Raw genomic sequence first — 13,500 nt, forward strand, 5'->3', positions numbered from 1 at the left:
GTAGTACACATGTTTACTGCAGCCACTATCTGACATTCATTGAACCAGATCATTTTCACTCCTGAATTTAATGGTTAAGTAAAGAATAAGAATAAGAATAAGTCTCTTATTCTCATTGTAGCTGTTACATTTGACAATGATATATATTTTTTAAACCTTTACCTTCTGTCTTAAATCAATACAAGTATTGGTTCAAAGGCAGAAGAACAATAAGTACAAGGCAAATGGGGTTAAGTGACTTGCCCAGGGTCTAGGAAGGCTACATTTGAATGCAGAACTCCCATCATCAGGTCCAGTACTCTACTGAACCACCTAACCACATAGTAGGTGTTTAATAAATGTTCACTAATTGCTGCCAATATTGTATCAGAATTCACCATCTCCAAAGATCTGCAAGACCAAGATCACAGGACCATTTCAGAATATTCAACACAATCATGACCTCAATTAGCAACAATTTAAAAATGAATCATGTGAAATCACAGAAACCAAAACCTCCCAGGATGATGTCACTATAGAATGATCACAGATTTCTAACACAGCAAAGAGATTCTTGCAGCATTCAAAGTCTGCAAAGTCCTTTTTCAAATGTCAGCTACTCGTGTTATAAATGGAGAAGTTAAATGAGTAGGATCAGAACCACAGAAATCAATGATACACCTAGAAAAAGAATTTGTCTTTTAACTGTAAGTCCAATATTTTCATATTATTTCATATCTATATCTATATCTATATTATATCATAAGATTTCTATTTCAAAGCAACTCAGGAAATACTATCAAGTGACTATTAGTATTAGGTTCCAGGCACTATGGTAGGTCTGGGAATACAAAGACAAAAAACTGAATGATCCCCTGTCCTCAAGAGCTTATATTCTGCCCTAGGTCCTCTTTTCTTCTTTCTTAAAAACCTTATCAGCTATGAATATCTCTGTGAAGGACTCTAAATTATTCAACCCTGGAGCTTCAGTCCAACTACACCATTTGAATCATGTATTACCTACTGGCCATTTCTCACTGGATGTCCCAGGGCCATCCTAAACTCAACATGTCTGCTAGAGAATTCCTTTCCTTATCATTCCCCTTCAATCCCCTACTCTTTCCCCCAATTTCCGTCCTTCCCAGTCATAAGTTCATAAGCTTAGCATTACCCTTGATCACCTCTTACATCTGAACCCTGCTCCCCAGTCATGATGCTATTACAAATTGGTTGAGGCCATCCTCACCCTAACTGGTCTCTGCCTCAAATCTTTCCCCATTTTAGAGAGCTCCTTTGGGGGAAAGGATGGGGGTTTTTTTTTGCCTTTTTTTGTATACTCAAGGCTTAGTACAGTGCTTGGCACATATAGGCACTTAATCTCTGAGTAAGAGTTTATAATATGATTTCACTATTTTATTTAAAGTAATTATTCAAACATTAGCTCCATCCACATTCAGCTATAATTCAATTCTGCACACTTATTAGGTGCCCTTTTGTCTACATAACTATGCTAGGTGCTGAGGATACAAAGATTAAAGTACCTGTTATCATAAGACTTACATTCCAGGACATGTTCCATGACATAAGAAGTTATGTGTTGCAAGAAGCAAATTCTTTTTTTTTTTTAAACCCTTACTTTCTATCTTGGAATCAATACTATATTGGTTCCAAGGCAGAAGAGTGGTAAGGACTAGGCAATGGGGATTAAGTGACTTGCCCAGGGTCACACAGCTAGGAAGTGTATGAACCAGGACCTCTAGTCCAGCTCTCAATCCACTGAGCCACCTAACTGCCCCCTGCAAGGGCAAATTATAAAGGCAAGCTAGAGTGATATTTGCCCTACTTCAAAATGAACAATACTTCCATTCTGCTTCCTAAGCAAGCAGGAATAATGAAGAATTTTGACTAGTCTTAATTCTAAACCATCAAATTCCAAAAGAAGTTAACTTAAAAAACAACAGTCATGGATAGACATGTTTGTTCCTGTAATATCATTATGGGAACTTATCCAGAGTACTTTAAAAGATTATTTGTAGCATAAGAATTCTCAGTAAAGGTCACATTCAAATATTAAACAGGGAAATAAGACAACAGTTAAATTACCTTTTTATAATGGTCAAAGGACATAAATTGAATTGCACCATATGGGAAGATTCTAATCATCATTGCTCCATTTCCTTTATACAATCCAAGAAACCCTTCTTTTTTAGGGACAGCACACAAAGTAGAAAATACTCCTATTTTTAGGGCGAAAAAGTGGTTTTCAAATTCAAAATAGATAAACCATTAACATTTAACATACCATAAGAATAAAAATGTTTCATAATCATTTTATTTACAGAATGAATTTTTTTTATTCAGCCCCTTCCTTCCCTCCCCACACAATCATAGAAGGCATCATCTGAGAAAATATATAGATTATGTCCTTCATGTTTCTACTTCTCAGGTCATTCTCTGGAGATGAACATTCACAAATTATTCTTCAAATATTAAATCAGTAGCTATATATAATGTTCTCTTGGTTCTGCTCATTTCATTCTTTATTATTTCAAGTAGTTACAGAAGAAATGCTACAAAAGTTATGTAACATTAAATATTCTAAAATAAAAGCAATCATATTTCCTCATGACAAAGCCACAAATGAAAACAAAATCTTATATTTAAGCATATGTTACAAAAATGTTTACTGTAGGTACAAAAGTGGATTAGTTGAATTAAAAAGCTAGCCCAAATATTAAAGAGAAATTCCATTTAAAATCACCAAACAGGGGATAACTGGGTTGCTCAGTGGATTGAGAGCCAAGCCTAGAGACAAGAGGTCCTAGGTTCAAATCTGACCTCAGACACTTCCTAGCTGTGTGACCCTGGGCAAGTCACTTAACCCCCATTGTCTTTTTAAAAATATAAAATCACCAAATACTAAAGATTAAAAATGTTTTATTAGTGCATACTGGTTTTATAACAAATTCATTTCATCATTATCTTCCCTATCTGAAATACTGAAAATTTCACACGTCTTCATTAAAACATATAATCAAGACTCTAGCTACAACAAAAGGGTAAGTTAAAAGCTTTCCCAGTAACACCAGTGGTATAAAACAGAGATTCAAAGAATTTGGAGAACTAGGTGGCCTCTGGGAAACCACAGTTTTTAAGTAACCCCTACTTTGTCACAGAAACAAAGACCCATCTATTAACATCAACATTCTTCTGATGATATCTGGTTGCAAATGATAGAATACCAGTCTCCAAAGAATTGATGATGCAGATCATCAAAGAGTAGTGAAAGGGCAAATCGAGCTGTTCAGTATTATACTGTCTAGTAGATTGCAAGCCAGCTGTAGAGCATATTACAAAGAACTGTCTGGGAGGAGCTGCTTAAAGGATGCCATGTCTGGGACATGGCTGTGCCAAAAGCAATGAAACATCCAAATTCAGAAAAACATGCTAAGAATTGTTTGAAAGGATACAGATATAAAACAATATAGGAGAATATACACACTCATAGTGCAATGAAAAATGGTTGCTTTAAAGTCATAAGAATTCAGATTCAACATATCTGATCTGAGCACAGAGGACCAATAATGACACTGATCTTGGAGGTGAGCTACAGGGATGGATCCCTGCATACGTTGTTCATTGTGGAGATGTTGGTTCAGTTTGTTCTAACACACTACTCTAAAGATCTCACTAAAGTGATAGTAGCAAAAAATAACACACAATGGTGCAAAAAAAAAAAGACAAAAAAATTCTAGAGTTCTGGTCTCCTATTGCTTATGTGTATGATACTACGTTATTCTCTCCTGGCACTAGAAAAGATATTTATGTGAAATTTTGTTCAAAAATCTTCTTTTCCCTTATCAGTAAGTTGTTCTCAAGCCAAGATTATTTATTAGGCAAAATTTTCTGACATTTATCAGCTGTTTTTAATGATCCAATGATTTTAGCTCCATACCAAAGGTCAAAATTGTAGTTACCTTACTTTAGATAAAAGATTATATAGTATGGAGAGCTGGGAGGAATGCCAACTACACCATTCACCAATGATAAGAAAACTGGTCATGCCAGGCTGGGATCTGAACCCAGACCACTTAACTCCACTTCTAATAATTTTTTCTATAGATGTTGCATTACAATTTCCTGCAACATTAATCATATCTACATTCCTTTGGAGGACCTTGCTATTTATCATAATCCTATTAGGAATTCATGTCAAGTAATCAAGAATTTATATCAAGAATCTCAGAATGAGCAGGTTGAGGGTAAAAGAACTGAAGAACTCTACTCATTTTACTGAGAAGTTAGGCCCAGAGACCTCAAGAATCTTGTTAAAGAGCCCACAAAGCTAGAAAAGGGATCTAGTACTTGACCTTGGGTCTCCAAAATCAGTGCTCTTTCTACTATATCTTGGCCTAAATTTTAAAGCCTTCCAAATAATCTGGGGAAAATACTTTAGGCTGAAGTTTCTACTTTTTATTCTTATCTATTGTGAAAATTTTTTTTGGGGGGGGGGAGTAGAGACAAAGATATCTTAATTTCATTCCATTCTGGAAACTGGAAAAACATTTAATTACATTCAAATGAAGAGCTATCAATTCTTTTTATTTTCTTTTTTAATTTTTAAGCCCTTCCCTCCTGCCTTGGAATTGCTACTGAGTACTGGTTCCAAGACAAAAGAGGTAAGGACTAGGCAATAGGGATGAAGTGATTTATCCAGGGTTATGCACTGTTTGAGGCCAAATTTGAATCCAGGATTCCCATCTCTAGGCCTGCTTTCTATTCACTGAGCCACCTAACTGCCCCTACCAATTTTTTAAAAATGAGATGTATATAAAACTTCTGTAGACTTAATACCTATGCCAGAGCCAATAATTTTTATCAATGATTTATCTTTAGCAACTCTCCTACTATGGCCAGATGTAATTTTGGTCTTATGACATCATTAGGCCTTTGCATTCCTGTATTTCTATTTAAGACTACCTATATATGGATATAGACTGCAAATTTTGCAAGGCTTATAGAGAGGGCTGTATAGTTCAGCATGCAGCCAGCCCCCAGGGAACATGAATTCTAAAGTAAGGAGTACAATCCAAGGACTGTAGCTCAAACAAAACAACATAAAGATGTAAGGCTGTTACATGAAAGATCATTTCTATATATACCAGTATTAATATAACTCACCATGTTATTTCTTCTCTACTTTCTACCTCTTTTCAAAATACAAATACAAAACAAAAATTTACAACAGATTGAATTTCTAGGCAAAAGGACAAAAAAGAATTCAATTTATATATATATATATACAAATTTTTATATATATATATATATATATATATATATATATATATATATATATATATATATATATATATATACATATAGCCCCTACCAAAAAAAGACATTTATAAATTGTTCCCAGGACTCAAGTCAGCAGAGTTAGATGGACGATCCTCTTCAACTTTTGTAAAGCGTAATGATGAAGCCAGAAAAGTCTTGCATGATGAAAGAAACATACCCTCAATATTTTACTACTGAGACAAATTTTGGGGTGCAGGGCAACTTTTCATTTTGGATCCATTACTTAGAGCCTTTTATTTTGCAATCAATCATTGAGCATTTATAAAGTATTTATTACTCTGGACCAACTCACCTAAATGTTTGTAATGGCGATTATGTGCCTGCAATAGTATCTTCACTCGATCCAAAGGTGCAATGGTTGTTTTGGCACAACATCCTGCAATACCTTCAAGATTAGAAACAAGATATAAAAGAATGTGGAATATTTTTATTACCTTAACCCAAGTGGTACAGTGGATTCCATAATGTATTAGGAAATCCCATAACACTCACTTAAGACACAGCATAAAAACATGTCATTGAAAACAGTTTATTCAGCTATTTGGCAGCAGACACATATGATCTTTTGGATCTTCCTAAGAACCCTGGGAGAAGAGACACTATAAAGATCACCAGCATTTTGGAGGCAGCTGGGTAGCTCAGGTTTGAGAGCCAGGTCTAGAGATGGAAGGTCCTAGGTTCAAAGATGACCTCAGACACTTCCCAGCTGTGTGACCCTGGGCAAGTCACTTGACCCCCATTGCCTAGCCCTTACCACTCTTCTGCCTTGGAACCAACACACAGTATTGATTCCAAGATGGAAGGTGAGGGTTTAAAAAAAAAAACACCAACATTTTGAAGACAACGTAACTCAGTAAGGGGGGAAGGGGAAGTACCTTGCCCAAGGTAAATCAGTGACAGACCTATGGTGCAGACCCATATCTTTTGACTCCGAGAATCAGCTTGCTTTTGAACTAGGCCATATTCCCTCCCAAAACAAATCTATGTCAAATTTTACCAAGATTATGTTTTAAAGACCTTTTTAAAGAAAGAGAAGCCTATTGAACATTTGCTTCAGCTTTTGTTGAAGTTTTACTTGCATTCTTTTTTTTTTTTCAATAAACCTTTACCTTCCATCTTGGAATCAATACTGAGTATTGGTTCCAAGGCAGGAGAGAGGTAAGGGCTAGACAATGGGGATTAAGTGACTTGCCCATGGTCACACAGCTGGGAAGTGTCTGAGGCCAGATTTGAACCTAGGACCTCCCATCTCTAGGCTGGGCTCTCAATCCACTTAGCTATGTAGCAGCCCCCTAGAATTCTTAAAATAGTACCAGATCTTGAATATTAAAGTACTTGTTAAAATAAAAAAGGAAACAAGGAGGTGCCTTTCCCACATAAAAACAATATTACTGGAGCAGCTAGGTAGGTCAGTGGGTAAAATGCCAAACCTGGAAATGGGAGGTTCTTGGTTCAAATACTAAATACACTTCCTAGTTGTGTGACCCTGAGCAAATCCCTTAATCCCAATTGTTTAGCCATTATCACTCTTCTGCCTTGGAACCAATACTTAATATTGATTCTAAGACAGAATATAAAGAAAAAATAATACTACTGGTATACTATAAAGAGACTTGGCACCACTTATTGTTTTGTTTTTTTAACAGTAGAGAAGCTACACTAGGCTACTTGTCAAGCAAAAAATTACCTTTGATACTTAATTAGCTGTGGCAAATAATATTGCCTTGGTTTCTTCATCTGCAAAACATGGATAATGGTATCTTATGTAGTGCCCCTCTCACAAGGATATTATGAAGTTCAAATAAGATAATACAGGGAGTCCTAAAAGTACTGATACAATTTTTAGATCTTAAGCCTTATTAACTTAAAGCCACTAAGACTTTTGTGATGCCCTATCTAAAGCAATTTGCCAGCTTTAAAATTCTGTATAAATGTCCATTATTGTTGCTATCTCTTCCATTCATTTAATGATAAATATCATGGCTGAATGAATAGTCAAGGGATTTCGCAAGCATTTATTAAGCACCTTTTAGTGGTCAGGAACTGTGCTAAATACTAGGGGTGCAAAGAAAGACAAAAGTCCATTTCAACTATCCTTTCTAAGTATCTGAATAAATTATCTGAGGTCAGGTTTGAACAGGTCCTCCCAACTCCAGGTCTACCTCTCTACCCACTATGCTAATTAACAGCCCTTTTCTTTACATTTTCAAAAATTTTCTCAGTGTGTTGGACTTGGAGTCAAAGAGACCCATATTCAAATTCTGCCTAACATTACTAGCATTTATACAACCTATTATGTATCCCCCATTCCCCCAACTGCTTTAAACTCTTTTGATCCTCACAGAGACAAGACAGGTATTATCATTCCCATTTTACAGTTGAGGAAAATGAGACAAATGGGTTAAATAATTTGCCCAGGATCAAATATCTAATGTTGTCTGAGGCTGTAGTTGAATTAAGGCAGTTCTTTCTGACTCTAGGCCAAGTACTCTACTGTACCGTATACCTGGGCCACACATAAATCATATAAACAAAAGTTATTGAGGGAAGCAGGAGTCCTCAATAACCTTTAAGCAAAGGCTTGGTCCTGAGAGCCACTGTTATAAATATTACCTCAAATTGTCTATGTTAGAGGCCATGGTCAGCTAAGCCAGTTTAGGCATCTCTAGGGCAGAAGTGATTTCTTAGATTAATGTCAAATTAAATTGTTTCTGGGAAGACTTGTAACTAAAATAATCTTTTTCAATACTACTTCCTGTGCATGAGATATCTGTACAGGGCTGGACAAGTTTTAAATGGCCTCCAGTATTATTATTACTTATTTACTCCATTTCCAGTGGTTTGTACTACCCCTAATGCCTGGCTAAGAGAGACCCTCCCCCATCCCTCTTTTTTTTCAAATAGCTGATAAAAAAACTTAATGAGAAGCAGTCATGGAATGGGGTGGGGGTGGGGGAGGAATGTCACTTAAAACCCACAGAATCAGAGAACAAGTCATAGTACCCTTAACTTCAATGCTGGCAATCTTCTCTTCCAGTCTCCTGATAGAAGCTGTAACCCAGAGACTTCCTTAGTGTCCCTAAGTCAAACTGGTCCTCCTGTCTTCTTTCTACTGTTTCAACATTTTAAAATCATTACCTATCACACCATACCCCTGGCATAATCAGCAAAGAAAGTCCAGTAAGAAACCCAACATAAACATTCTTTTATATTTTTATCATCCTTATTTTATTTCATTTGATTTTTTCAATAAACTTGTAGCATAGATTAGGTATTTTGACAGGAGAAGAAACTGAACCTCAGAAAAGTTATAAAATCACAGAGCTGAAACAAGAACCCAGCTACACTGGCAGTTATTTTTTTCATCTCAGAATTCTATATATCAGTAAAATCATATTTAGCCTTAGCCTTGTCCTTGTCCTAAAAAAATTGCTATACTTTCAGATGTTTTTTGTTCCAGACTTTTCAATAATCATATCTAAATCTCCAAAATCTTATCAAATTATTAAGTGAAAGAAAGAAAAGCAAAATTAAGACAGCTCATAAAGGTTGAGATGAAAAGAACAGATGTTAAAATGCCTCTTCAGGAAAGATAAGGAAGCCTTTAGTGTTAATCTTAACACTTAACATTGTTACTGTTTTTAGTAGACCATTCAGGTTGAACATGGGGTAGGCAAGAAAGAATTGTCTTGGGCAGTTCCGTTCAGGCTGAATCAGGTTTGCTTAATTTCTCTACCGCTAACATTTATCTTTAGAAACAATAGAAAGCAGTAGTTCAGATAGAATTTCCTGGCTCACCCTAGGTGGTCTCCATGTAGGTTCATATGAGTAACTGTTAGTTTCCCCCATTAGGCAGTAGTAAACTCCTTGAGGGCAGGAACTGTCTTTCTTTTGTAACCCCAGCACTTAGCACAGTGTCTGGCACACATTAGGTACTTAATAAATATTTGCTGGATTGGAGAGGGCAAGAGAGGATGAGGAAGAATCTGAAAGGGCTTAAGGAAGTCTGGTACACTTGTCTGAGATAGGAATACAAATCCCTCAACTTTATAGGTATGGGAACTAAAGAGAGGAAAGTGGCTTGCCAAAGTTAGCCTATATGAAAACAGAATTTAAAATCTCAAAAAAAAAAAAACTCTTACATTTTGCCTTACTTAGAATGATATTGGTTCCTAGGCAGAGGAACAGTAAGGGCTAAACAGCTGGGGTTGAGTGACTTGCCCTGGGTTACAAGTTTGAGGCCAGATTTGAACCAAGATCTTCCCAGCTCCAAGTCTGGTGCTCTAACCCACTAACCACCACATTCTTCAATCAAACATTTATTAATCATCTACTCTGTGCCAAGCACTGTGCTAAGTTCCCTTCTCACTCTAAGTTCTGTGATCCAGTAAGAAAAATAACATCAGCATATATAGAGAGAAATCATAGATATATATCACTTTAAGGTTTGCAAAGTACTCTATGTTAGCACTTTTGAGCCTTAAAAGTTAACCTTATAAAGTAGTTCCTACATTTTCTCTGTTTAAGAGATAAATAAAATGAGGCTAAATTAACTGACTTCTCCAGAATCACACAACTGAGGCATTAACTGAATAACTCGTGGACATTGAATAACTGAATAACTCGTGGACATGGTCCTGGCAACAAATAAACCAACAACCTATCTGATGACCAGATTTTCAACAGCAGATTCGTTGTCCCAAGCTACTTCCCCTTTGCCTTCTCAGAAAAGCCAAATAAATACAAATGGCAAACAAGAGTTTGACAGCAGAAAGAAATTGTAGTTAAAGGTAAATCCTGAGCGGGTGGAAATAGCCCACAAGCATAAATGCTCCAGAAGACAATCGATCTCATTGGTAGCAAAAGAATTACTCAATAGGCATACTCAACTTCATATCCTTTGAAACTCCAATATCTTGCTCATTTCCTCCAAACTTAGGGCCATCTTGGGACTCAGGGCCAGGCTTAAGGAGCTTTGGAAGTCTGGCTACTTTAGATCTTTGTCTCCCAAACCCCAGTAACAATTCACAAGCAAGCCAGCAATCCTCTGGCTTCCCTAAACGATCCTTCCCTTTCTGGGGGAATCCTGACGGCCAGTCTGAGTCCTTTAACTCGGAAACTGTCCCTCCCCAGAAAGTCCCGGCTCCCTCCCTCACAAAACTTAGCCCTAGATAAGTCGACCACCTGCCTCTCTTGGCTGATTTCCTCACTTCCAGAGACCAGGCATTCGGCAAGAAGAAATCAACTCGGAAACTCGACATTCCTTGGGCTGTTTCCTTCCACCTTGCAGGGCTTCATCCTGTCCCCGTAACCTTCCTTCTCCTCTCCCAGGGGCTGAGGGGGTCTGGAGGGCAGCGCTTCGTGGCCCCGAAGCAAAGTCAAGCGCGGGCATACAGCCAGTGCTTACTGAGAGTTAGCTGCCGCTGTCCCTTCCTGAGCGCCCCAAAGTCCCTCTATCCCCGAGCCCCAACTCACCTCCAGCCACGAAGGAGCGCAACCAGTAGAAGTCCCTGCGAGCGGACGCCGCCGGCGGCGGGCTCGGGCTCCCGGCTCCAGCTCCTCCGGCCCCGGTTGCCGCAAGGGCTGCCACCGCGGCCATGGTGCGGCTGCCCGGGCTCCAGGGGCGCAGTCAGAGACCCGGGGCCTTCAGCGTCCTGCTCATGACGGAAGATGACGATGTCAAGGCAGGAACGCGCAACGGGACAAGCCCGCAGAACAGAGGCCGATCTCCCATTAGAGTCGCCGGGGCGGCGCCGAGTCATGACGTAAATAGTGCGCGGCGAGAGAAGGGAAAAGGGGCGGAGTGTGCGCCCCAACTAGAAGGAAGAGCGGGAAGAGGGGAGGGGAGCGAGGAGCGAGGAGCGAGGAACGAGAGAAAGCTAGTCGTCTGACCTAGTCCTGTCAATGTATCCCTCTTCCTTCTAGCTCTCTGCCATCCCTGCGGAATCCCCAAGCCTGTTGTCTCTACTGCCCTCACATACTCCGAACCTCTAAACTGTCAGTTGTCCTAGTCCTCTGGGGGTGCCAATATCTACTTTCCTCCCGGGCGGTGCTGAACCTTAAAATTCTGTCAGTCCCTCAGGGCCCCCTAAAGCCAGCTCAGTTATTGCTGTTTTTCGGTCTTCTGGTCTCCCAGGACCTCCACCGCATCCCTTCACTCACAGTTGCCTACCCTCAAAAGCACCGACCTCCTCTTCACAGCAGGCAAACCCCGGCACCGCCAGGGCCCAGGCTGCACCCTCCACTACCCTCACGCAATGCTTTTTGTCTGCCCGCTCTGTTCTCACTCATCTCCTTCCACATCTCTCACAATTAAAAAACAAAACAAACAAACGAATAAGAGTTTATTTTGTGTAAAGGCAATGTTGGGAGTTGCTAGAGTTGGGATAGGGTGAGGTCCCAGTGAGTCAGAACTTTCCATCTCACAGAAACCTATGCATAACCCTGTCATTTGTATTTTTTGGAAACCCCCAGTTTACCCCTGTCCTTGGGGAACTTGCCTTAAGGGAAGCCCAAAACAGCAAAACTGATCTAGTCTCAGACTGAACACTAAATCTTAAAATACCTAATGATCTCAGTTTAGGTAGAATTAGGAGACTTAATAAAATCTCAAGTACACTTTTATATGATAAACCCAAAGATCCCAGTTTTGGGGACAAAAATCCACTATTTGACTAAAACTGCTGGGAGAATTGGAAATCAGTATGGGAGAGATTAGGTTTAGATCAACATCTCACACCCTACACCAAGATAAACTCAGAATGGGTGAATGACTTGAATATGAAGAAGGAAACTATAAGTAAATTAGGTGAACACAAAATAGTATACTTGTCAGATCTTTTAAGGCCAAGCAAGAGTTAGAAAAAAATTACAAAATATTGTGAAGATTAAATTTAACTCTCCCCTGATTGTGAAAATGAAATTAATTAACTCTCCCTAATTGTAAAAATTAAATTGACTCCCCTGCCCATTTGTAGATTTAATCACCAAAAGTGTAAACACCCTTCTTAAAGTTGAGTAGGGAGATCTACCCATTTTTAGATTTAATCACCAAAGGTGTAAGCACACCCTTCACACTTGAGTGGAGGAGGTCTGTGATCCACATGAGCACTAATGGGTGACAAATCAGAATTAAACTGACTGCCCCTGGGAAATCTTAAAGCAAAACTGCAAGTGTGATTGGTAGACATAAAATTAGCTGAAGGCACAGGAAGTGATGCAAAGGAAAGTGTCTTTAAAGAGGAATTACAACTTCCTGGGTGGAATTTTTACTAGGAGTTCTACTTGGAGTTGAACTTCCTGTGAAAAACAGTTCTTAATTCTTTGGAGTTGAGACTAGAGAAGAATCTGCTGACAGGACCTGAGACTCTGCTCCTAGTGAGGCTGTACTTAAATCTCTTCCTTTTGTACTGACACTGATGAGTGAAAAAGCTGACACCTTTCCTGGATTTTCTGAGAAAAAAAATAGCCTCAGGAGAGACCTACCTCTTGAGAAAGACTTCCACAGGTCCTTGGCTTTGCCAAGGCCAGCTAAGAACTAACTCTCCCTGCCTGAGTTAAGCAGATAGTAAATTACTTAGTGCTTAGGCTAGATAGCTTAGTCTATCCTCTCTCTGATTTTCTTACTTCACTCTTTCTATATTTTGTAAATAAATCTCTTGGGAATAAATTAAATTCCTGGTGACCCTATTTTAAATATAATCTAGTCCAACCTTTTCATATGATGAATAAGCACTTTCCCCCCTTACAATATAAAATAAATAATTTTGTTTACATTAAATTTTAAAAAGTTTTGTATAAACAAAACCAATGCAACTAAAATTAGAAGGGAAGCAACAAATATGAAAAAAATCTTTATAACGAAAACCTCTGACAAAGGTCTAATTACTCAAATTTATAAGGAGCTAAATCAATTATACAAAAAATCAAGGCATTCCCCAACTAATAAATGGGCAAGGGACTTGAAAAGGCAATATTCAGATAAAGAAATCAAAACTATTAATAAACACATGAAGAGGTGTTCTAAATCTCTTATAGTCAGAGAAATGCAAATCAAAACAATTCTGAGGTATCACCTCACACCTCAGATTGGCTAACATGACAACTATGGAAAGTAATACATGTTGGAGGGGATGTGGCAAAATTGGGACATTACTACATTGC

The 13,500-nt window shown here is 38.4% G+C and overlaps 1 protein-coding gene across 3 annotated transcripts in view; it reads right to left on the reverse strand.

Annotated features, from left to right (window-relative positions):
* Nucleotides 1-11,115, reverse strand: part of SLC25A16 (solute carrier family 25 member 16) — a 29,984-nt gene extending 18,869 nt beyond the window's left edge. The window contains exons 1-3 of one of the 3 annotated variants that reach the window (XM_001368989.4): nucleotides 10,813-11,115; nucleotides 5,630-5,722; nucleotides 2,083-2,216 (exon numbers count right to left, since the gene is read on the reverse strand). In XM_001368989.4, the coding sequence (XP_001369026.1) occupies nucleotides 2,083-2,216; nucleotides 5,630-5,722; nucleotides 10,813-10,936 (351 nt within the window). In that variant the 5' untranslated portion in view covers nucleotides 10,937-11,115. Of the gene's footprint in view, nucleotides 1-2,082; nucleotides 2,217-5,629; nucleotides 5,723-10,812 lie in introns of those variants that run through there. The other 2 variants (XM_056796267.1, XM_056796262.1) reach the window with 2 other exon arrangements.
* Nucleotides 11,116-13,500: the final 2,385 nt, after the last annotated feature.

This window comes from Monodelphis domestica, chromosome 1 (assembly GCF_027887165.1).
Source record: "Monodelphis domestica isolate mMonDom1 chromosome 1, mMonDom1.pri, whole genome shotgun sequence".
In the NCBI taxonomy this organism is placed as follows: domain Eukaryota; kingdom Metazoa; phylum Chordata; class Mammalia; order Didelphimorphia; family Didelphidae; genus Monodelphis; species Monodelphis domestica.